The sequence below is a fragment of the Medicago truncatula genome, chromosome 2 (genome assembly GCF_003473485.1).
Source record: "Medicago truncatula cultivar Jemalong A17 chromosome 2, MtrunA17r5.0-ANR, whole genome shotgun sequence".
Lineage (NCBI taxonomy): Eukaryota > Viridiplantae > Streptophyta > Magnoliopsida > Fabales > Fabaceae > Medicago > Medicago truncatula.
The window spans coordinates 48,814,648-48,839,396 of record NC_053043.1 but is presented as its reverse complement, the minus strand read 5'-3'; the positions used below and the strand labels follow the sequence as shown (position 1 = coordinate 48,839,396).

The 24,749-nt window shown below is 33.7% G+C and overlaps 3 protein-coding genes and 1 long non-coding RNA gene across 4 annotated transcripts; 1 reads left to right on the top strand and 3 right to left on the bottom strand.

Annotated features, from left to right (window-relative positions):
• Window positions 1-1,873: 1,873 nt before the first annotated feature.
• LOC11432357 (uncharacterized) lies at window positions 1,874-2,200 on the bottom strand. Its single transcript, XM_024777184.1, has one exon. It carries the CDS (start codon window positions 2,198-2,200, stop codon window positions 1,874-1,876), a length of 327 nt encoding a protein of 108 aa, XP_024632952.1.
• A 2,379-nt stretch (window positions 2,201-4,579) lies between these two features.
• Window positions 4,580-8,050, bottom strand: LOC11434749 (eukaryotic initiation factor 4A-11). The gene is made up of 5 exons (XM_003597514.4): window positions 7,892-8,050; window positions 7,175-7,244; window positions 6,989-7,095; window positions 5,972-6,402; window positions 4,580-5,456 (listed from the first exon to the last, which is right to left on the bottom strand). Exons 2-5 carry the CDS (start codon window positions 7,240-7,242, stop codon window positions 4,821-4,823), a joined length of 1,242 nt encoding a protein of 413 aa, XP_003597562.1. The 5' UTR covers window positions 7,243-7,244; window positions 7,892-8,050; the 3' UTR covers window positions 4,580-4,820.
• On the top strand, window positions 5,431-5,751 carry LOC112419305 (uncharacterized). The gene is made up of 2 exons (XR_003009536.2): window positions 5,431-5,488; window positions 5,623-5,751. It is a non-coding gene; the product is annotated as an uncharacterized lncRNA (long non-coding RNA).
• Window positions 8,051-10,389: 2,339 nt separating the features above from the next.
• Window positions 10,390-15,530, bottom strand: LOC11436338 (telomere repeat-binding factor 5). Its single transcript, XM_003597513.4, has 6 exons — window positions 15,254-15,530; window positions 14,835-15,106; window positions 13,311-13,395; window positions 12,191-12,280; window positions 10,709-10,991; window positions 10,390-10,609 (listed from the first exon to the last, which is right to left on the bottom strand). Exons 1-6 carry the CDS (start codon window positions 15,401-15,403, stop codon window positions 10,578-10,580), a joined length of 912 nt encoding a protein of 303 aa, XP_003597561.2. The 5' UTR covers window positions 15,404-15,530; the 3' UTR covers window positions 10,390-10,577.
• Between the last annotated feature and the right edge of the window lie 9,219 nt (window positions 15,531-24,749).

The following is a 24,749-nucleotide window of genomic DNA, read 5'->3' as shown; positions in this document are numbered from 1 at the left end:
GTATCATACTTCTTCTGAAGTGCTTCCCATAGTTGTTTAGCAGTATCACAGAGTCTATAATAATCATATAGAGGGTCTGTGAGTCTATTAAGAATATAATTCTTACAGAGGTAGTCATTTTCCTTCCATAGAGCAATGGCTAGCTGTTTATCTGGGTCAGCTTTCTCAGGTTCAGCTTTCTCAGCAGCAGTAGGGTCTGCCGCCTTACCGTTATTATTCGCTCCAGCAGGAGTCGAACTCGTAGGTGCTACAGGCATAGCTTCCTTCAAAACGTAGGCAACCTTTTTAGTTGTCAAGAAGAACAACATCTTTTGCTGCCAACGTTTGAAGTGGCTACCCGTAAACAGAAACGGTTTGTTAAAGTCATCAGCTGAAACCGCGGTAATCTTTTCAGAACTCATCGTATCGTATTCGAAACGTCTTAAAAATGTTGATTTTTGTAATTTGAAAATATACGATGGAGCTTTTGAAACTATTACCGGGATGAGTCACGACCAGGTCGCTCTCTTTAAGACGTTTCGCGGCACTACCTGAATTGTGCAAGGTAGACTAGCAACCGCGCCGTCTCCAGGATAAAACAGCCCAGATTCTTACTGTACGATTAAAGGCTGCACTGCCAGAAATCGCTCGAGAATGACACCTCGATATGGTACTTAGACCACTCTTCCGAAACCCACAATATGGTTCTTAGACCACTCTTCCGAATCCCACAATATGGTTCTTAGACCACTCTTCCGAAGCCCACAATTTTCCGAAGCCCACAGAAAGAGGAGGAGGAAAAGAACGACTCGTCAACACAAATCGCGGGAGATGAGAAGGGGAGAAAACCAGAGAAGAGTATTCGATTCTCAGTTTTGGAGTGAAGAATACTATTCCCGAGCTCTCAATTTATAAGGAGGATTTCTACTAGAGTGTGTGATCTACCCGATGTGGGACATAAAATTTTCAATTCACACTTTACACTAGTTTCTCCATCCTTGTGTTTACATTCCAAAGGCTCCACAAACTCACTAGTAAACTCCAAATTTTTCCAATATACACTAGTGTTCCAACATACTTCCTACCAATTAAGTTCTTAGATTTTAACAACTTACTGTTAATTTGATCCTTATGTTTTACCTGCTTACTCTCAATTTAGTCTCCGACATATTTTTTAAATGACCAATATGAATAAAATTTGACATAGTTATAGAACTTTTTAAAATATTCATAAAAGTCATAGGCCTTTGAGAGCATTATATAAAATCAGAGACTAATTCAATAGTTTAGCCTAGTTTTAATGAACGAATTTCATCTTATCTTATATTTAGAATAAGAAAAATCTGGTTTTTAATTTATTGAATAACAGAATCATTGAAAATTTAATCATTCAAAGACAACAGCGGTGCAAAGGTTTGGATAAAGAAAACTTTATCTTTTGCCATCATTTTTTTCTTCTTGGTTTCAATCTAGAAACGATAAAGCAAAAAGTGTGTTGAATTCTCACAAAACAAATCCAGTTTTTGACTTAGATAACGGGTATTATAATCAGACCACTAGTTATCAAAAATAAAAAAATTACAAACAGATTAATCAAACTCTAGTTCAAACCAATTAATGTCTCATTTTAAATCAGAACAGAGTATTATGAATTTTAGCAGCTACTAAGTGTATGTTTGATATTACAGTAGGCTTATCAGAATCACGATGACCCACCTTAATTTTGCAGAAGTTATAAAGTGTAGTTTTAAAAAAATCGCAGTTGATCGCCGTGATTCTGGCATACTCAATATCAAACATAAGCTAAAAAGATACTCATTAAGGCTATGATGGAGTTACATGCAAGAAATGAAAAGAAACAAGAAATTAAATAAAATACACATTAATAACCATTTCACCACCTTCCATAGATAGCTTGAGTGTAAGTATTTTTGATCCACCTCAGACTCTTCCTTAGAGACCCTTTCATTTTCCCTTCAGCCCCATACATTTTGTAGCCAGCAATTCTCTTCTTCCTCTGCAATTCAGGATCATTCATGAAGCTCCAACTCTTTGATGTGTTTTTTCCTAATTTCTTCATCTTCACCTCTTTATTACATGTCAAGTTTGGATTATAAACATAATTAGCACTGTAACACCTCAGTTCTTGCATGCTTGTTGGGGTCACCTTGCCTTCAATTTGTAGCTTTTCATCTTTGCATGACTTTGATCTGAATTCCATTATGGGAACAAGAATAACCAAGAGAGAGAAAATGAGGCTGTGTTTTAAGACAAGGCAAGAGGGTATAAGTTAAAAGAAATGGTTTGGTTGATGGATTTGCCGTTTTTCTAGTTGTGTGTGTGTATATATATATATTCTCAATAAACCAAGTTAACTAGGGAGACTAATCATGTACCAAAAAAAATAAAATAATTAGGGAGACTAATCCCTCGAGTTATCTGAGATCAATTTAAAGGGTTGGCATCTCTCAACATACGTACCGTATATGGAACATTGAATTAAATGGTTAAGGGATTCAAACATCCACCACTTGTGCGCGTGCGACACGATATTGGTTCTAATTATATATCATTACTAGCATCACCAATGGCTTTTTCTTGCTAACTTTAATTCATATACTAATTAAGTTCTAGCTGTAGTCTTCTAAAGTACACTCTATTAGTTGATATTTGAAGAAATTGTGAAATTACTCCATTTTCTTGTGTAAAATTAGGTAATAATGACAATTTAAAAAACTAAAAAATTAAAAAAATTGAGAGTATTTAATAAAGGATTAAATTAAGGCCATGTATATCTTTATGCATCAAAGTATTAGTTAAGTCCTAACTTATATGATTAAATCTTTTTAGCTGGAGGCAATTGAAGATGTCTTTAATCTGTTGTTTTATTTGATGGAAACAGTGTCTGTGGGGTTGAGACTTATCCAACTTTGCTTAACAGAGTAGAATTGTATGTAACTTTTTGGTTTGACTAGCTTTCACACGTTGTTGTAGTGTTAAAATCGATTGTGGGAATCTGCCAAAGAGAAATTGGTTTTTCACAAAAATACAAATTAATGGATAAACCCTTTTAACCTACTGTCTATTAACTTCAGTTCAAATTAACCAATTCCCCTAACAAAAATACAAATTAATGAACAATCATGAAAACATTATGATGTTTAAAAGGATAACCAACTCCACATCCCACAATTTTACTTCTTGAAAATACTGTCTATATCATATATGTAGCACCGACACTTCTAATTGAATGTATGTTTGATGTCCAACACGTGTTCGTATTTGATACCGACGTGAAAATATGCATGTGGTTATATTCAACTAGTTCTTTTCTCAAACTATCAATATCAATGTCATGCATGTGTTACTTTATTATAGACAATATCTCTTCAACTTAACACTTTCAGAGAATTTACTAAAGGAGAATCGCCAATAATACTTTCTTGCATTTCATCAATATTTTAATTTAATTCTAACATTATGGCCTATACATTCACTCATAAAAGAGTGTCTAATTGACACTTTTGGATGTGGTCCATATCTTTTGGATGTAGTTCCCTAGATGTTAAAAGTGACTGGTTTACCCTTCAAAAATTAAAAAGTGATTGGTTTATGCAATGCTAGGAGGTAATACATTGACTTATTTTCCCTGAAAATACATTGGTTTATTCATCACATGAATGTTGCTCTCTTTCGTAGCATCAAGTGGTTGGACTTTGGACAGTAGCTTTTATTCATGTCTATAAGTTATGAACAACTTTCTCTGTAAGCTGATCAACTAATTTTCCATAAACTTCACTTTCAAGTTTTGGCCGAAAGTGCACACAGAACTCATTATGTTTTTTTACAAGTGTAAGCAAAAGCATCTACGTGCATACTAATAGCAAAGTCCCACTTTAAGATCTACTTGACAAAAAAGTCAAATTAACAATACTTTAATGATTCATCTATGAAAGCAATTTTGACTCTATGCATCCTGATGTATCAAGAGCCTAACTTTAGGGTGAACAATCCAACTAAGTTACTCTATAGTAGTGAAGTAGGCATTGACATATAGATAGAATGGAACAAGATAATATCTTTTTCTTTGGTTCCCTCTTTTTGGTAAAATTAAAATGCTTAATGCAAGAGTTGAATACACAATTTAAAATACAATGTTTCAAATTTCAATAGTAGTTGGTTCACTGCAAGTCTGCAAGTGTACTAAGAATCTATTAATCATTCACAACGTTGACATGTCAGATTTATACAGTTATTCACACTGATAAGGTGGAGATTGGATAGCTCTTTAAGTTAGTCAAATATCCCCCTACTCACGGAGATTAAATACATACTAGGGATTGAATCAACAAATCTTCCTAACAATGGAAGAGGAAAAAGCAAATTACTGTAAGAGAAACAAACTTGCGAAGTGAACAGAGAAATCAACAAGTTTTGATCATTGCTTTCAACAAAACCAAATCTCATAAAGAAAAAGAATGTGAAAAAACATGAAAAATAAATAGCAGTCATGCAAAACTAATACTACAAATCATGCATTAAACAAATACTAATTGGATCTAGACACAGATTCATATGTCAAGTATGATATAAATAAGGGTTGCTAGCATAAGGTTTAAATTTAATTTAAAGAAAAGAAATACACAAGATAGAAATAAAAAAGGTCTAGAGCACCCTAATAATAAGTAATTAAACAAAATTCATAGAATCCATTATAAATAGAGTCAGATGTCTTTGAACTCTAATGGGTAAAAATTGTAAAAGAAAATAAGCGGAAAATAGCACTTGTCAAAAACTAAAAAGCCCCCCCGATGACTTAACAAAGAACAAAAATTAATTCATCAGAGTAGATCGGCAACATTTGAAGGCAATTCCTCTACGATCACATTATAGAACTTCTGAATATCAGCCAGCATTCTTGCATCTTCCAATGTGACAAAGTTGATAGCAACACCTTTTCTTCCAAAACGCCCACTTCGCCCAATACGATGGAGATAGTTTTCAGGTTGGGTAGGCAAATCATAATTTATGACCAGAGACACTTGCTGAACATCAATACCACGGGCCAAAAGGTCAGTGGTAATGAGAACTCGAGAAGAGCCAGAGCGGAATTCACGCATGATGATATCACGAGTGTTTTGGTCCATGTCTCCATGGGTGGCTGAGACAGTATGGTCTCTGCCTCGCATCTTGTCAGTGAGCCAGTCCACCTTGCGCCTTGTGTTCACAAAAATGACACTCTGAGTGATAGCCAGAGTCTCGTAAAGGTCACACAATGTCTCTAGTTTCCACTCTTCCTTGTCAACATTCACGTAGAACTGCTTGATACCCTCAAGGGTCAATTCATCACGCTTTACCAGAATTCTCACTGGCTTATTCATGAACTTCCTTGTGATCTCCAGAGCCTCTGGAGGCATTGTAGCAGAGAACACTCCAACCTGAATTTTGGGTGGCAGCAACTGGAAGATGTCGTAGATCTGCATTTTTCAAACATATAAGAACATCAGCTGTTATTTAAAACAAGATCAATTCATCTGGTGAGTGCAAGTAGGTCAAATGAAGGTAAAGGGGTTTTAAAATATGGAAAAGTAGTGAGACATAACATGCATGAAACATGTACATGAGAGGGCAACAAAAATTCAGGTTATTTAAAACAAGATCAATTCATCTGGTGAGTGCAAGTAGGTCAAATGAAGGTAAAGGGGTTTTAAAATATGGAAAAGTAGTGAGACATAACATGCATGAAACATGTACATGAGAGGGCAACAAAAATTCAGGTTATTTAAAACAAGATCAATTCATCTGGTGAGTGCAAGTCGGTCAAATGAAGGTAAAGGGGTTTTAAAATATGGAAAAGTAGTGAGACATAACATGCATGAAACATGTACATGAGAGGGCAACAAAAAAAAAATCAATCAAATTCAGTTCTAACAAACAATCAGAAAACCAACTCCAACCAAAATCAGTTCCAGCAATCATAAAACTAACTCACCTGGTCCTTGAAACCACGTGAAAGCATTTCATCAGCTTCATCCAAAACAAACATTTTAATGCAATCTGACCGAAGAGACTGTCTTCGCAGCATGTCAAACACACGTCCAGGAGTACCAACAACAACATGGACACCAGTTTGGAGAATACGCTGATCCTCACGAACACTAGTGCCACCAACACAAGCATGAACCTTAACACCAAGGTAGTCACCAAGTGCTCTCATAACCTTCTCAATCTGCTGTGCCAGCTCCCTTGTTGGGGCCAAAACCAAAGCCTGGCACTGAACCAAACCATAATCAAGCTGCTGCAAAATTCCAGAACAGAACGTCGCTGTCTTTCCGGTTCCTGACTGAGCCTGCTGAATCACATCGAGACCCTTGATGAAAGGAACAATTCCCCTTTGCTGTATTGCAGATGGCTTCTCAAAACCTTAAGCACAAGAACAGAACATCACACATGGTATTCTAGTGAGGTCAAGTGCATAAAAAGTTTCAATTTTCTTTAAAATGAAATACTAGTACTAGTACTACTACGTGTCTAGATGTATTTAGGTTAAAACGTGATAAGAATGGTTAAGAAAATACAATTTTAATCGTCTAAAATTTGAATATTAAGAAACAGATAAATTTACAAAACATGATCTCCGCACATGCATTAAAGAAAAGAAGTAGCTGCCCTCAAAATTGTTTGTAGATACCAATAACAAGCATGGGGCTATATTAGTGACAACTATCAAGGGTTCAAGTCAAACCCATTATATAACCTTGAGTTAGTTAATTAATTAATGGCCACGACTACAACTCTTGCCAAGCCCCCTGTCTAAAACTAAATGTCTGATTTTTAAATAGTTTTCAAAATATAGCTAGTCCAGCACCCAATTAATTTTTAAACTTTTGCCAAAAGGATTAAAAAATTGTGAGAGGCAGTAATTGGGTTACTGCTAATTGCTTACTGACACTGTTATCATACATGCTTAATAAGTGCTTAAAGATAAAAGGAAAAGTCATTTGTATACCATAAGCATATATGCCTCTCAGAAGATTTTCTAGCAATCCCATTGCATCAAAAGTTTCATGAACTTCATCGTATGAGGTGAAGAATTCTTGTCCTTCAGTGGAAAGCCTGTAATTAAAATTATGCATTACTTCATGATTTACAGAATATAATACACACAAAAATCATGCATTACTTCCTTACTTACAATTCATTCATCTTAGTGTCAAACTGCTTGGTATCAAATTGCGAACCTTCTGGAGCTAAACCTGCCATGACTATAGAACAAAACAACACACTTTAGGTAAAATTCAACAGATATATAACAAAAAGAACATATTTTCAACAAAAATAAAACCACCAACAAAAGACATCCCAAATATCACGACAAGAAAACACATAATACAAAGGCTGTTCTAAGCAAAGCTATGAATTTTAATTACATGATTTATAAAAAAAAAAATAGAATTTCACGAACAAGACAGATGCACAAATAAATCATAAAAAAACAGCTTCAAACATTACAATACATAACATAAACACATGAAAAAGCACCAATCAGAAAACAACAAATCCTCTAAGACATGAATCAAATCTTAAATTCAAACTCTATACAACGAATCATAACAAAATAACAATAAAAATTGATTTTTGTTTTTATGTTAATCATAACTGATTTCAAAAATCATAACTTTTATATGCAACTGCATAGGGCAAATCATAAGCAACAAATAATAAAAATCGACTTTTTTTTTGTTAATCATAATTGATTTCAAAGATCAGAACTTTAATATATTATTAATAAAAAAGCAATCAGATCAAACTTAGATTCAAAATAAAAAGTTCATAATTTAAAGGTAAAAAAGCAGATTAAAATCTAAAAGAATGAAAAATTGGGAGAAATTGAGAATTGAGATACGTATACCTGCTTGTGGAGTGAGTGAAGAAGAGAGAATTGAAGCGAGAAGAAGATCGAAGAAAGATTGAAAATTAGGGTTTCCCAAACTCCTCGGATCTGCGCCGTGGAGTTGAAGGGAAGAGTGAGAGAGAGATTTAGGTTATATATGCGTGCTTTTTATTTGTAGCGTATGTATTTTTACTACTACTAGGATTAGGATTTGCTGATTACACCCCCAAAAAACACAAAATTTAGTTTTAATCTCTAAAATACCAATAGTTTCATATTTTATTTTTATTTTATTTTATCTGAGTATCCTCTAAAATTCTTGAACCGGGTGGAACAATAATCGATGGTAAAACTATTCTTTAAAAGATTTATCATAATGTAAAGTTGGATTCGTATCAAGGACCTATAATTAAGTTGAATGAAAACTTTTATCATCGGATCCAAATATCCTTAATAACAGTGTAAAACTCAGAGAAAATATTTCTTAATCTTTCTTGGTTTTTATTTATTTTTTTGGTATTTAAGAATCGTCCTTAGCTTATATAAAACTAGGCTTTCGAGTTTGATGATTTTATAAACTGTGAGAAATTCACCACTCACACTTTTATCTAATTTGATTTTGATATCTTGCTTCATAATTATTCAGCACATTAATTTAAATGGATCTTTGTCTAATTTATCTTTTGCACTCTGTTTGTGTCCAAGTATAATTTATACTTCGTTTTAGGTTGGCTATAATGTTTGTAGGAAAATCTTTGGTTTTTATTTAGTGATTGACACTTGAGTATTTTGGAGAAAGATTTGAAAAACAGAGGTTAGTTTACTAACTGACATTTACTAGAACTTTAGAGAGAGATTTGAAAATGATGTCAGTCCATCACCTTTATTATTGGAAGAATATGTGATCAAATTATATTTTTCATGTTGTCACTTTCCAATTTGGTTTTACCATTTTGTACAAAAGGTGTCAAATGTAGAAAACTTGAATTGGTTTTACATTAATTTTATGAGTTAATTATTCTATTTCAGTTACATAACTTTCTTCTATTGAAGTATTGGCTCATTCAATGGAGGTGTTTTGGTTCCAAGTATTGGGTCATTTTCTATTGAAGTGTAAAATTGGGGTGACTTTTTATAAGGGAGGCATTAGGGTTGTGTTGTAAATTGGAATTTGTTGATTTGTCTAACTAGATTAGCTTTGGCGGGGTTCAATAGCTCATACTTTAGCCTTGGTAAACTAATTGGTTGTTTTTATCAATTTTCAACTGATGGGATAAATACTTAATCTTTTTATTTGGAATTTCAGGAGAACATAATGGACTGAAGTTAAACTATTTAACTCAAATTTTGATCCACGTGAGTCATCCTTCTAAAATATCCTTATTATATAATGATTAGTTTGGTGGTGGGACTATTTTTTGACCTCCTGTGTTGCTGTGTTGATCTGTTATGAAAAACACAAGAAAAAACTTGATATATGTAAAAATCACTTATTTAGATCGAAAGAAATGAGAAAAAGACGCATAAAAATGATTTTAAGTCAAAAATAACCTAAAATCATCCATTCCTCAATGACGGAAAGAAAAAGAGAATTTAAAAAAAAAAATTGAAGCTTTTCTCACTATAAAAACTAAGATCGGCTAACAAGGACAACAATGTAATTGAACCATGGATCTGGCATATTTTATGCATTGTCCATACCAACTGAACTAAGCTCACGAGAACAATTCCTTTGTCTTTTACGGTGACATAAAGGCACATTTGTTTTAGATTTTTTATTAAAAAAAATTACTTGTCAGTTTTGAGTGTTTGTTTAGGATTTTAAAAAGATTTACTTTATCAAAAAAAAAAATATTTTGACTCTAAAATAAAAAACTATTAGGATTAGCTTTTCTCAAAATCTATTTTTTTAAACATAAGGGGGAAAGACATAAACTATTTAAAAATCATTTTTTTCAAAAAAGCGATTTTTTTGGATAATAAAAAAACACAAATAGCTTCAAAATTTTTTCAAATTATCTAAACAAGAATCTCTAATTTTTCTAACATAAAATCTATTTTGTTGAAATCTACAACAAACGCACCCAAAGTGGATGTTAGATATCACACAAGACGTTTGTTTGACCCCGTTTGTTTCAAATATTATCAAAAAAAATCATATACTGTATCAAACACAGAGTCGAGTGTTTTTTGATAGTATTTTTGAAAGGAGAAAACTTAGGTACAATTTCTTAAGTGCTTTTCGCATGATTCTTAACTAAAAATACATATTTTTTTGGATATAATAAACTTTGAGAAAATTATGGATTTGAGAAAATCATGGTGAATTTAGTTAAGAACCATACGAAAAACACCTAAGGAATTATATCTAAATTTTCTCCTTTTTGAAATACGTGTAAAGTGTAAAATATAAAAAGTATTTTGATGTGTAAAGTGTAAAGTGTACAATCATATCCAACACATGTCAAGTTATGAAATTTGTCTGAAATCCAATCTCCTATATAGAAAAAAACCACTTTCACAAAACTAAAGACCAATTTTATTCCCAGAAGAAAGAAAAAAAAAAGTAACACAAAAACATTGGTCTCAAAGGAACTTGAAATGAAGGTATAAATATTTTATTGGGGGTGAGCGTCTAAAAACATTTTTCACTGGATGGACCAGTTTAAATGTCGAAACAAAAACACCATAGGCATTAACCAATTTAAGTGAAGCGAACAGTTTCACCGAGCATACCTGCCATCACAGAACCAAAAGAACAATGGTCATTTTACTTGCATAACTTATGTTTGGAAAATTTATTTACGAGTAGATAGGGTTGCTTATCTGCAGTACATTTTGCGTAAATCTCTTCTGCAATCTTTAACATTGCATCATTTTCCTCCCCAAACTTTGAATATCTTTCTGTCTCCCTGACTGCTGCAGTAGCCAAAAATGACTTATTCTCCGCGTCAGCAAGTCTGCAGGCTAGAGTTTCGGAAGCTTCCTTTATGGCATCATCATATGCAAAATTATTTGATGACCCTGGCAGATCCATTTCTATTGGTGCAGGTGGTTTTGAGTCATCAGCTGACTTCACCCCCACTGAGGTGTCCTTTATCTTGTAACCATTTTGTACCTGCAGGTGATGACTGATTAGTTTAAGCTGTTGAGTGGCAGTTACAGTTTATACAGTAAGTTCTTTTCTGTTTTGTTGACTAGCAGTTACAATTGGATAGAAACACAATACTGATTCAATAAGAATTCAGTTCCATTTTACACATGTTCAATCTTTCTAGCGTGGTATCAGTAGACAATTTGACCCTTCTCTATCTCCCTCTCCTTCCTCAAGCAACACAGAATCAAGAAAACAAGCTTCACTCTTCCTTTTTTTTTGCTATTGGCCTAGTGGCCAAAACATACTCAAATAAACACAAACACGGGGAGGGGGAAGTTTGGTGACCCTGGACCAAACCTGGGATTCCAAATAAAATGTCCTCACAGTTAAACCACTTGACTGTAACAACAGGCAGGGGGCTTAAATATACTGTTAAAATTAATCCTAGAGCAATTTTTTTTTTTCTTTCTCCAAACCATTAGAAGTAACAGAGTAAAAAGAAAAGGAGGATAAACATCCTCTCCATAGAACATACAACATTGAGTCAAGCAAAATGAAGCATTTTTGGTAATACAAAATAGCTTTCCAAAAGAAGCATGTCTAACATGAAAATCGCCCGAAAAAATCAGTGAGAAATAGCTACAGTATAGAGTATAGACACAAAACTATAAGATGTCTATAATCCCACGTCTAACAAGTATGAAGTCAACAAGGTAACATGATAAGGATAAAGAATAAAAAGGATCCAGAAAGAAATTATGGAGTAGCAGTACAATAATTTTTTCTTCGGCAATGGGGATCACTAATATCGGGATCATATAATATCAATATAAAGGAAAGGCTTCAAGGCTTACATAAGAAAAACAAAATACTATACATACAATTTTTAAAAGCAAGTGACAGAAAATGAGGAAAACTTATAAAGAGTAGCCTATGTGACAGAAATTCAATAAATCATGTAAAATGCATTGATTAACCAACTTTGGAATACAGTGGATCTTTATTTATATAGACTAAGCCAAGAGTAAACTGACTTAACTCAACTAAGTGCATCAGAATCTAACAACCAAAACAGAAATAAGTAACTAACTAATCATATGTAAATGCTTCTAAAGTCGCAAACACTAAGCACATACTATAAAGGAGTATAAGGCAAAATACAGAGAATATAATAATCTAACACGAACATTTCTTTAAAGCATCACATAGGACTAATTTACCTTTTCAAGTTTCCCTTGACCGACAAGCCTTCTTAACTTTGCACCTAGTGTCCTTCTGAAATTTTGACTTTGAGGCAAGCTGTGCTTTTGCTGCAGGATTATGAGCCGTTATTCCTCAAAAAGTATAAAACAAAAACATACTAGAAATAGAAAATATCCCACATTTAAAAGATCAATAAGCACAATAGATGGTGCAAAGTAAACTACATTTCTGGCCCAAGTCTCCAACTCCCATAAAAAGGCATCACCCGAACACAAAAGCAAGGAAATTGCAACACAATCTCAAATTATATTTGGACAAAATATGCAATTTTTACATGTGGCAAAAATCCTTGAGTTGATGAACTAATTTTAAATTCTCCGGTGTAAAAATTAATGGCAAAGCCGCTGATATTGAACTAGTGGTAAAGAAATGGATAGTTCCTATGAGATTATAGGCTCAAATCTCATTGCTACAATAATACGCAGTAAAAAATAGCTTCAGATAACATTTTCAGCCCTCTAAAGATACGCATTTTTTATTTTAGTCCCTCTGATACATTATAGGTTGAGGTCCTGAGGGAGTTGAAGGTAGTTAGTGAGTTAGTCGGGGATCTTCCTGAGATGATTGGGAGAAATAAGCGTTGCCAAATAAGAAGGAAGGAGAGAGTTTGGGCAGTTGGGAGGTTCTTTGTAGAACCTTGCAGTAGTACAATACTGCAATTCCAATTCGTATCAATTTGTTGCCACAATTGCCTTTCAAAAAAAGATTGTTGCCACAATCAAATGCATACTGTACCAAAATGATTGACGTTACATATTACACAAATGTCAATGAATACTTCAAAATACCTTTCCACCAAAAGGAAAACACTTTTGATGTTTTGAACGTAAAATATAGACGGCATAATCATCATACAGACAAAGTAGTTCAATAATCAATAGTACTATGCAAGTCAAGCATTTGGGAGTCATAGAACCTAATTGGACAGCCGCATTCTATCTAAGATCTTTGAGCACAATTCAATTAATAAAATTTATGTTACATGATCTAAGAACAAAGGCATTCAACTAATCCACTAAATAGTGATCATAAGTAGTCAAATATAGAAAAACATTACCCCCATGAAAGTAACCTCACCTCAATGAAGCTAATAATAGCATTTAAGTCAGAACCATTGGGATCCTTGATTGTTGATAGAGCTTCAAAAATCAATGAATTGTACCTGATGAAAAAAACAAGTACAAAGAAGCCCTCATAATATGTTCTTACTTGACAGGATAACTAATAAAAATAAGATATATCATGGTTTAAAGTCTGTACATTATTTACAACATATAACACTTTATGATGGTCAGCTAGATGTAAGTGATCTAAAACATGTTTGCAGTGAATAGTTATTAAACATGTTTTACTGAAACACAGAACCATGATAAAAACAGAACACTCTTTCACAAATATAATAGTAGTTCCTAAACCCTAAGCCCTTCATCTTTAAAAAAACACAGAAGTATCTTCGATCTTCACCCACCTATTTGCCACTTCTATGAATTAAATGGAGAATTGGCATGTACCAATTCAGGGTTCAAGCTGGGTAGCAAATTGTTTTATTGTGGATTTCATGATTCAAGATTGTCACTCCACTCCATTTGCCTGGAATTCCGGGGTTTTAGAGAAACCCCCCATCTATTGTTAATTTGTCTCTAGTATGGGATATAATTGTATCATGGCATTATCTTTGGCATATGAATTCTTCAAAAAAGAAAATCCCTTGGTGAAGAGAAATTTTTCAAATGAGATGGAGGGGGTTTTCAATTTGGATTCCATGTACTCGTGCAATCATGCAGTCGCCGATTCAAACCATCTGATTAAGACCATAAGGCTCACATTCTTATTATACATTTTGGACTCAAAGTTAACAAAGTGGGTCTTCCAATCTTGATCCAACTATCAAAATCGGATGACAACATCAACTGCATGATTTTTTTTCACAATAGAGAGCACGAATCACATGTTGGTGTTTGTGCAATAAATAAACAATCCTTTCAGAGGAAAAAGGGGACATGCACCAACCCCGTTCATAATTCAGTATTTTGCAGTTACTTTTAAAACATGATTACAAAATCAGCTTGTGTGGCAATAATAATAGGATGAGTTCTCATTAGATGTCGGGGCAAAACTAAGTTCAGCGAACAATGCATCCCTATCAAACTCATACTTTTATCCAGTACCAAATCAAAGAGTAAATCACCAATTCACCTCATGAAATTGAAGAGGCCGAACATTTACACCCCTAAAATTTGCAATTAGGCGAAAAAAACCTGGTTTTGAATTTTTGCAAGCAACTTGGTCTTTCTGCTAATTGTATCAAATTTACTTTCAAATTGGTCCCTAAATCATATAACTTACCATCAAATTAGTCTCTGAATTATATCACTTACTGTCAAACTAGTCCTTACAAGTCAACAGAAAGATCAAGTTGCTCGATGTGATTGTCTTTTTTGCTCTATTTGTAAATTTCAAGGTGTAAACAAATGCCCGGCCTTAACAAATTCAGGGGGCAAATTGGTGATCTACTCCAAATCAAACAACCACACTCAATTTGCACGCAAATCAAATACTCAATTCACAAAACTGCATAAAGAAAGGGGAAAAGGATTATACTGAGGATAAATCTTGGCAGCATTGTCATCATTCTGAGAAGGCTGACTAGTAGGAGTCCGAATCGTAGTCTGAGCTTGAGGTGTAGCAGCAACATTGACCGGAGCAGCAGCAGCAGCAGCAGCAGCAGGAGTACCAGCAGAAGCAGCAGGAGTACCAGGAGCAGGAGACGGAGAAGGAGTAGCATTGCTTGGAGCAGGAGAGGACCCAGATGGTTTACCCTTAGGAGTTTTAGGGTTTTGACCAGGAAAAACATTCAAATTCCGCCATTTATCCTGAACAAAAAATCAATCATAAACATGATAAACAAAATTGAATTAATTTCACAAACATAAACAGGACCCAAAAAAAAAATCATTGATAAACACAAATTGAATTTCACAAAAACATAAACCCTAACCGTAATTAGGGAAAAAACGAACCTTTAGATCGATATTGGAGCGGCTAGCGAGTTTTTGACTGAATTGAGGGTCTTTGAGAATGTGCTTCCATTTTCCAGCACCATATTTCTGAACACCTTGATGCAAGGCTTCTTCTTCTTCAGCTGTCCACTTCTGCTTCTGATTTCCCATCTCTCTTCTCTTTCTGAGCACGAACAACAACGAATGCGTTATTCTCTTTCAGTTTCGATTCTCCGAGTAGACTAGTCGAGAAAAACTCTTATCCTCTCCACGCTTTTGTATTTATACCTAGGAACGTACACTAACACTAAACATGACTAACACACCGATAATAATTTGAAAAGTGACATAATTTAAGATAATTATATGTGTCATTATTACTATCCGACATTGAGATAAACCTAATTTAAAGAGTATTTGTACTTTATAAATTTATACCGTGTTTCTTTATTTTGTGTGAAAAGGTATATGTGTATTGCAGAGATTAATTCTTGAGTCGCATAGACTAATTCTTAAGCTGTAATAGGTGGAAAGCTCTATCTCAACCAATATTCTATTTTTTTTTTTTGTTATTTCTTTCTATCAATGGATAGTTAAGGGCATTACCGATAAAAAAATAAAAATGTTACATTGAACCTTTGAAAAAAAAGATAAATAGGAACAATTTTTGTTTTCGTAAAAGAGAATATTACAAGAACAAAATTTATTGGGTTATTTGTTCATAAAACTTGGTTGAACTAACATTGTCAATGAGACATAGAAAACTCTAACTCATTCATCTTTTATTCCATAAGCATCGATTCCAAGACCTTGAACTTGATACATCACAGACAAGGTATCCACCACGAATCTAACATGTTGTTAGGATAGATACCTTCATCAGAATTTGAACTTGAGATTTTGTAGTTGTGTATGTGTGTTTTATATATTGTTTGTCACTTTGTCTGCATGCATACTAAAAGAAAAGCAAAACTTTAACCACAAATAACTAGTGTTTTTCCTGCAATTATGCTCCATTATCATGTTTTTAACCTCAACGGTGTAGTTTGGCCACATTAACTACCAATAGTATTTACCAAAATGAGGCATCATCATGCACGGCTTGACTGTTTTTATTTTAATGGAAATCGGACATAACAATGTTGATTTTGCCCTTTTTGAGCTATCAAATTAGACACATGTTAATAAAAGGATCAAGTTGTGTGAGGTCGTTCAAAATCGTTTTCATTTTCACTATTTACAAATTTAGGGAATTAATTGGCGATTTACTCCAAATCAAACGAGTGCAGTCAATTTGAAAATAAATTATATACTCAATTTGCAAAATAGCATAATTTTTTTTAGAAAAGAATTTGAGCTTGATTTTGTTCTGCAGTTGTAACACTTTGTAGAGTAGCATTGACTAAAGCTAGAACAGGAACAACATGAGACGAAGCAGCATTGCATTGACCGAAGAAGCAGCATGATAAGGAACAAATGATTTGTCCTTGGAAGTTAAATTCCGCCATATTTATCCTGGTAAACAATCAATTGTAACCAATAATGATGATTTAATTAATTAATTTCAAATTTCACAAGAACAAAACCCTAACCCTAATATTAATTAGAGAAGTAGAGAATAATCAGTGTTGGAACGACTAGCGAGTATTTAGCCAAGCTCAGGGTCTTTCAAAATATCTGCCCACTTTCCGACGCCGTATTTCTTGACACCTTTTTGTAACGCTTCTTCTGTTTCAGATGTCCACTTTTGATTTCCCATCTCTTCAAAGTACTACTTTTTTTTGCTGCTGATGTACAAAGCTTAACCCTATTCTTTGTCACATTTTTTTATTTGAATAAATTACATTATCTTTTCGTAAGATAAACTTGAATTACACTCTTCTCATCTCTTATGTTAAAATATGCACTCTCTTTTTTTGAGTAGTAAAAATCGAAAGTAAATTATACGCCTATCCCTCAAGGGATACTTGAATTACACTCTTATCTTTTAAAAAATTAAACATGTATACTTTAATTCATTTTAACATAAATAAATATGTTTACGATATCTACAAACATTGAGCCACCATTTAAGAAAAAATAATTCATTTCTTTATAATTTTCAATGTCAATGATAATTAAATTTAAAATTTTATTATTAAGTTGATGATTTATAATATAAAATTCATTTTTAAATAGTCGTATTTTTATTGCTTTAGTAATTTGTCAAAATTTTATCTTGTATTGATTTGTATTTTATAATAGAGTTTAAAATAAAGGACAGGACAGAACAATTCTAGTTGTCCAGTGTTTGATTTGTAAAACTGTTTCAGGTACAGGACAAACTGGAGGCAAGGGATAAGACAAAAACTCATATTTTTGTCCCTCACCAAACCACAACACAACTTTTTGTCCCACATACAAGTTGTCTAAAATACCAAAATAGCATTTTGTCCCTCAAAAATCGTATAAAACAAAAAAATTACTCAATGCCATAAAAAATTTGTCCTGTGCTGTTCTGTCTTGTGTTGTATTGTTCTATCTTGTACTGTTATGTCAAGTGCTTACTGTTTTGCAAACCAAACACACGTTAATGATATTATATTATGAATCAAAAACAAATAAATCATGCATTAGAATTTTGATTATATTCAAATGGACTTGCAATGCTGTTTTTCTTCAAATTTTGTGTGTTTCGTAATTATAGCCAAACTGTTAGAAATAATATATTTTTTAAAATAAATTGAAGGGAGAAATTTTTATTCATTCAGATGACACTAATGACAATTTAACAATTGTCCACAAAGGGATTCGAAATCACTACTTTGACATTACAATGCCAAGATTTTACCACTCAGCTAATACCCAAAGTGTTAAATTTCAATATAAGAGGGAAGAGAAATACAATTAAAGCATCTCTGACGAATGTAATTTTTTTTAATATGTGTTGCATAAGAGAGAGTGAGAGTGTACACTATGATATAATATGGAAGTGTAATGTAATCTACGGATCTTTAAAAGAGGAGATTGCAGTTTACTCTTTTTATTTGTTTGGTTTGATTTATTGATTTTTTTTTTATGATTTTATTATTGATTTGTACGACATTTTCTTTTGGCAAAGATAACAATATTATTGTTTTTTTTAAGAATAACAATATTATTGTTATATCTGTTATTTTAAATTATCATTTTAAATTATTTACAAATATCAAAACAATATTATTGTGAGTATATGCTTATTCAGTACAAAATTACAATTTTACACGTTTTTGTTAAAAAACAAAATAAATTGGACGTAGTCGAAATACTATGAAACTTTACAAAGTCATATTTTAACGTTCTAAACATGTGTGTAATAAATCATGAAAACATTCAACCTTTATTTAACTTTTCTAGAGTTTATATTATAACTACTTAAAAAAATACGAGGTCAAAAATAGAAAAATATCAAATTACAAGGATATAATCTATATTTTTATATAGACTTAAATATGAAAATAGTCCCTGCAAATATCTGACATTTTGGATTTAGTCTCTGTAAAAATATTTTTTTGGTTTTAGTCAGTGCAAATATAAAAAATTTGGTTTTGGACCTTGGTATTTTGTTTTAATCCTTGTAAAATTGATTCATATTGGATTTGGTCCTTGTAATATGTAGAATATTTGATTTTAGTCCCTCAAAATGAGGACTAAAATGAATATTATAGGGACCAATTTCAATATGAAATGATTTTACAAGGATTAAAACAAAATACGAAGGACCAAAAAAATATTATTATAGGGCTAAAAGCAAAACGCCAGATATTTGCAGGGACCATTTTCATATTTAAGCCTTTTATATATAGTTATTTTTTCAGGTTTTATGAGAGTCAATTAACAATTAACCCTTTAACTCTAAGTGGATCTCTTGGATGATGATGTGCATCACTTATGCGGAATATCACGTATTGTTCAACGGGATCGAATTGGGCCGATTACTCCACAACGAGGACTCCGTCAAGGTTGTCCTCGTTCCCCCTACCTTTATATTTCATGAGCTTAAGGTTTCTCCTCTATCATAAAAAAATACAAAGGTAAACTCCACGGTACCCGTGTTTGCCGAAGTGCCCCACCGATCAGCCACCTCCTATTTACGGATGATAGTTTTCTCTTTTGTAAGGCAACTACTCAAGAAGCACAAAGTTTAAAATAAATTCTTTCCAACTATGAACTTGCATCGGGTCAAGCTATCAACAATGGCAAATTAGTTGTTGCTTTCAGTGCTAACACTCCACCTGATGTTGTTACCGCGATCTCATCTTTCCTCAGTGTCACTGATACAATTGGTTATGGTAAATATCTCGGCCTCCCCTCTATGGCAGGACACAGTAAGAAAGCCATCTTCTCTTACTTGAAGGATCGTATTTGGAAAAACTGTCGCTCTTGGAGTGCTCGTTCTCTCTCCCAAGGAAGTTTTGATCAAACCTGTAGCTCAGGCAATTCCATTGTACTGCATGGGTGCATTCCTTCTCCCTAACTCTCTGTGAGGAAATTGAACGGATCATGAATTCTTTCTACTGGGGTTCTAATAAGAATGGTCGCCGTGGAATAAACCGGATGCGGTGGGACAAACTAACTCTACACAAAAATCATAGAGGCCTAGGCTTTCGTAATATGGAAGCTTTCAACCTATCTATGTTAGGTAAGCAAAGTTGGAAACTCTTGTCTAACTCTTCTTCACTTCTTACTCGTGTTCTCAAAGCCAAATATTACCCGCGAAGGGATTTCTTGGAGGTCCCTATTGGCCATAATCCAAGCTTTACTTGGAGAAGTCTTTGGAGTACCCAACACTTGCTTACATTGGGTCATATATTGAAGATTGGTGATGGTGCCAAAATTAATGTGTGGAACATGCCTTGGGTGCGCAACCTCCCATCCTTCAAACCGTGAACTACCCCTCCGCATTTTTATGAGGACCTAACAGTTAGTCATTTGATGAACCCGGGATCCCTATCATAGGACCAAACTATTGCGCGACTGCTTTTCACTCACACAGATGCTAACGCCATCCTTGCCACACCTTTATACTCTCGGCCTGCAGATGACTCTCGTGTATGGAGGGCGACAACTAATGGTTTCTATACGGTTAAATTTGCATACATATTTTGCATTAATCTCATCCATGCTTCTGAGCCTCTGAATAGTTCTCATTGCAAGCTCCTTTGGACTCTCAAAGTACCACCTTGAGTTCGTGCTTTTCTTTCGCAAACAACGCATCAATGCTTGCGACAAGGGTCAACCTTTCCACCTGTGGCATTCCATGCACCAAATCATGTGTCTCTTGTGATCTCTTGGCAGAATTTCATATGCACATCTTCTTTATTTGCTCCAAATCCATTGAGTGTTGGGACCGTCTAGGCATTGACAACATTATTCGTGAGTTGCTCACTAGGGCGAGTAATTTCTCGATTATGATGTTTGAGTTATTCACCAGGTTGAAGGAATAAGACAGACTCTTAGTTGCCATGACACCCTGGAGCCTGTGGAAGAGTCGTAATGCTAAGCTTTAGGAAGCTACATACACTACACCACCCTTTATTGTTACACGAGCTCATGATGTGCTATACGAATGGAGTTTCATGCAAAGAGCTAAACATCCGGCGTGCCCCCAAGGTCATCACCCAATTTGGACTATACTGGCATTGGGACACATCAAATACAATGTCAATGTTGCCATCTTCAATAATAACACAACAATGGCTTATGGATTGTGTTTTAGAGACTCATCAGGAGCACTATTAATGGGTAAATCTGAATACTTGCACTTATCTGTATCTATCCTGGAAGCTGAATCTCTTGGTCTTCTCCACTCTCTAAAAATGGCAATATCGAACCACCTGCACTACTGATAAGTGCTCAAAATGATCTAATTCATGTGTTAGTTTAGGCATGTTTGATGAGTTGTTGATGGAAAAGCTTCAATTATGTGCCTTAATGCCATTTATGCTTTGCATGCCTTACTTTACTCTTTTGTGCAGGAAAATACAAGCAAGGAGCAAGAATTGCCAAAAGTTCACAAGAAAGTCGCTATTAGCGAAAATGTCGCTATTAGCGAAAATGTCACAGGGAGTTTCGCCATCAGCGAAGCTGGGGGCGAAGTCAAAAGCAGGACTTCAAGAAATTTGCTATTAGCGAAAATGTCGCTATTGGCGAAAAGCTCACAGGGAGTTTCGATATCAGCGTAGTTGGAGGCGAACTCAGGAGGATCAAGTGGATAAGGGCCACGTGGAGCAACTCCATTGGTGCAGAGGCATATTTCACACATTTCACTAATAGCGAAATATTTAGCTATTAGTGAAATTTCGCAGAAGTGGCCCATATAAATAATTTTCTCTTCTCTTTCCAACCATTCTTTTACATCGTCTTTTACATTTTTCTGGTTTTAGAGAGAGGTTAGGGCATTTTCTAGAGAGAGAAACACAAAGCAAGGTAGTTAGGAGTAGATTCAAGCCAAGATTTGTTGAGACATCATGGATCTTGTCATGGAATCTTCATCTTTTCTTCCTCCTTTGCAAAGCTATCATAGACATATGTAGCTACATCTACTCTTGTGGTTTTGAGGTATTCAAATAAGCTATTATGTAATCTTTTGATCATTTAATATAGGCTTAAACGCACTTTTTACCCCTTAAGTTTACAAAGGTTGCAATTTTGGTCCCCTATTAAAAAAAATGGCAAAAGCGACCCCTTATGTTTATCCCCTTTTGCAAAACCTCAATTTTGACTCGATCAACGCATATGTGGCACCTCACTTGAGTGAGTTGGATGCCACATGTGTAATTTTCAAATTAAAAAAAAAATAAAAAGCCACATATTTATCAATTGAATTAAAAAAATTAAAAAAGGAAAAAAAAGAAGGAGAGTGCACGTGAGTTCTCACACCACCACCTCTCCCTCCAGCTTCATCTCTCCCGTTCTTCATTCTCACTAATCTTCATCCTTCTTCTTTAAGTTTTATTATTCTTCTCCTTCTTCTTCACTTCATTATTCCACCTTCACATGGGGGTGGCTGAGTCTATTTTGCTATCACTTTTGTTCTCTCACTTTTGCTCCACTCCTTCATCTTTTTCATTTATTTTCCAAAGTCACATTACTGGTCCTTCATCTAAAATGAAAACAATCATTCTTCTTCTTTCACGCAACCCTAGATCACCACCTTCAATTTTCAATATTCCAAATCTGTGAGTTTTGAAGGAGGATGAGTCAATTTTTATTTGATTCATATTTTATGGGTCAGATTAGAAAGAGAATGAAAAAGATTTTGTGGGTCAATATTCCAAAAATGAAGGATCATGATGGGATGAACGATGATGATGAATCTGAAGAGAGGATGAGCGTTGGTGATGAAGGATAAGGATGTGTGTTGATTTTGATTTTGATTTTAATTTTAAAGGAGGATGGGTCAGTTCTAATTTGATACATAATGTTTTTAATTTTATTTTTTTCTTTTGTTTTAATTAATTTATGAAAAGAGAATAAGTAGTTGTTGGGTTTGATGGATTGCCGGGTAAAGAAGATGATGAATGAGGAGATTGATGAATAAAGATGAGAGAGAAAGAATGGTGGGAGCTTCTCACGTGCTCCTTCCTATTCTTTTCTATTTTTTTAATTCATAATATATACATGTAGAATTTTCTTTATTTTTTTATTCAAAAAATAAACAGCTGTCAGTTCTTTAAGTTATGTGGCATGCCATGCAAGATTGACCAGGTCAAAATTGGGGTTTTGCAAAAGGGGCTAAGCATAAGGGGTCATTTTTGCCATTTTTTTTAATAGGGGGTCAAAATTGCAACCTTTGCAAACTTAGGGGGTAAAAAGTTTGTTTAAGCCTTTAATATATGGTTCTAGCTATTTGTTTAATATTGTTGTTATTCTTGCTTTTATTGTTTTATTGAGATTCAAAATGATATGAACACATACTTTTGAATCTAGAAATAGAATAACAATCTATATTAAGTTATCACTCTAGACATGGAAGTTAATATTTGATAATCACTTTTAATCTAGGACTTAATGCTTTTTGGTAATTTAATCGGTTGGGAAATCGTCGATTAAACTATCCAATCGACTTTGTGATCGTTTAAATGTTTGGGAAATCGATGTTTAAACGATCCCTTAGAAATAACGATATCATTTGGACACGAATGATATTGTCGAGTGATTGTGATAATATCATTTAAAAAGCTAGAATCCGTTAATCGATCGAGAGATGTAGTTGTTACGCTTGGTTGATGTCTCCGACTGCAAGCCAAATAGCCATATCTCTTCTCGTTTTACTTTTATGTCGAATAGGAAAATAGTTTTACACAAACAAACAATTTATACTCAAACACTTAATGTGACAAATATTGTGAAAATGCTTATGAAATATGCAACTCCCTGCGGAAACGATCCTATTATACTTACGTGTAAATAGTTTTATGAGATGTAAAAATCCTACATCAACTACGTAACATTTGAAACGGATAGCAAGACTTTGGTGGACGCTCTTAAAGTTCACAATGTCCCTCTCAATGAATTTGGTGATTTAGTAACCGAAATTAAGAGCTTATTAAGTGCTAATCCCGATTATGTAGTGTCGTTTGTTATGAGGCAAACAAATAGGGTAGCTCATAGTATTGCTAGAGCGGTCTTATCCCACCCTAACCCCATATTTTTCATGAGGTACCTCATACTTTTTACCCCTTGATTATTAATGATATGCAATAAATTTGCTTTTGTTCCAATTTTTTTTTTTTTAGCAATTAACTTAATGTTTTTAAGAAAAACAACATAATTTTTCTCCCACTTTATATATGTACAACAAAATCTTTATACTTTGCTAAAATAAAAAAATCTTTATACTTTGTCTAAAGGCAGTGAAGTAAGGTCATCATTTTGGTCATTACCATAGTTATTTATCGCAATCAAAGGGAAAACCTCTCAAAACCATGAGGCAACCTTGACTAATGACTACACCTGAAAAGAAATTATTTTTAATTTAATGTATTTTTTCTATAAAAAAGTTGGTAGAATTTTTATTTTCATATCGGTTTTTATTCTCTATTTTGCATAGATTAAAATTTCACTCCACCACTCAATTTTGCAGAGAATTTTGATGGTGCGAGACACCCTTTATCCTGATTATTTTTTAAGGATCCTAAAAATGTTTTAAACACCCACAAACGTAGAAAACATCACATAATAAATTTGTGGCGTAACATAATTCAACTTATGGGATAATGATTTAAATCAAAAAGTATAACCTCAAATAGTTTACCACATTGTACAAATGTGACTGATCTAATATAAACCAAAATTCAGTAGCATGAGTGATAAGGTGGTCCTAGAATCGAGCAAAGAATATTACATAAAAGTGTCTTCACAACTAAACCAAACAATTTGACTAAGTGGTTAATAGATTATGTTAAATGATGAATTGTTCGAGAGAATTCGAGTTCAATTTTTAGATAGAATAATTTTTGGTTATACCATACTTATCTCATAACCATGAAGACTT

Coding starts and splice junctions, on each gene's coding strand:
- LOC11432357 (XM_024777184.1), bottom strand. CDS start 2,200: ATGGAATTCAGATCAAAGTCATGCAAAGATGAAAAGCTACAAATTGAA.
- LOC11434749 (XM_003597514.4), bottom strand. CDS start 7,242: ATGGCAGGTTTAGCTCCAGAAGGTTCGCAATTTGATACCAAGCAGTTT. Junction 7,096..7,174: donor GACACTAAGATGAATGAATT/GTAAGTAAGGAA, acceptor TTTTAATTACAG/GCTTTCCACTGAAGGACAAG. Junction 6,403..6,988: donor GAGAGGCATATATGCTTATG/GTATACAAATGA, acceptor CTTGTGCTTAAG/GTTTTGAGAAGCCATCTGCA.
- LOC11436338 (XM_003597513.4), bottom strand. CDS start 15,403: ATGGGAAATCAGAAGCAGAAGTGGACAGCTGAAGAAGAAGAAGCCTTG. Junction 13,396..14,834: donor GCTGCCAAGATTTATCCTCA/GTATAATCCTTT, acceptor TTTTTTCATCAG/GTACAATTCATTGATTTTTG. Junction 12,281..13,310: donor CTATTATTAGCTTCATTGAG/GTGAGGTTACTT, acceptor ATAATCCTGCAG/CAAAAGCACAGCTTGCCTCA.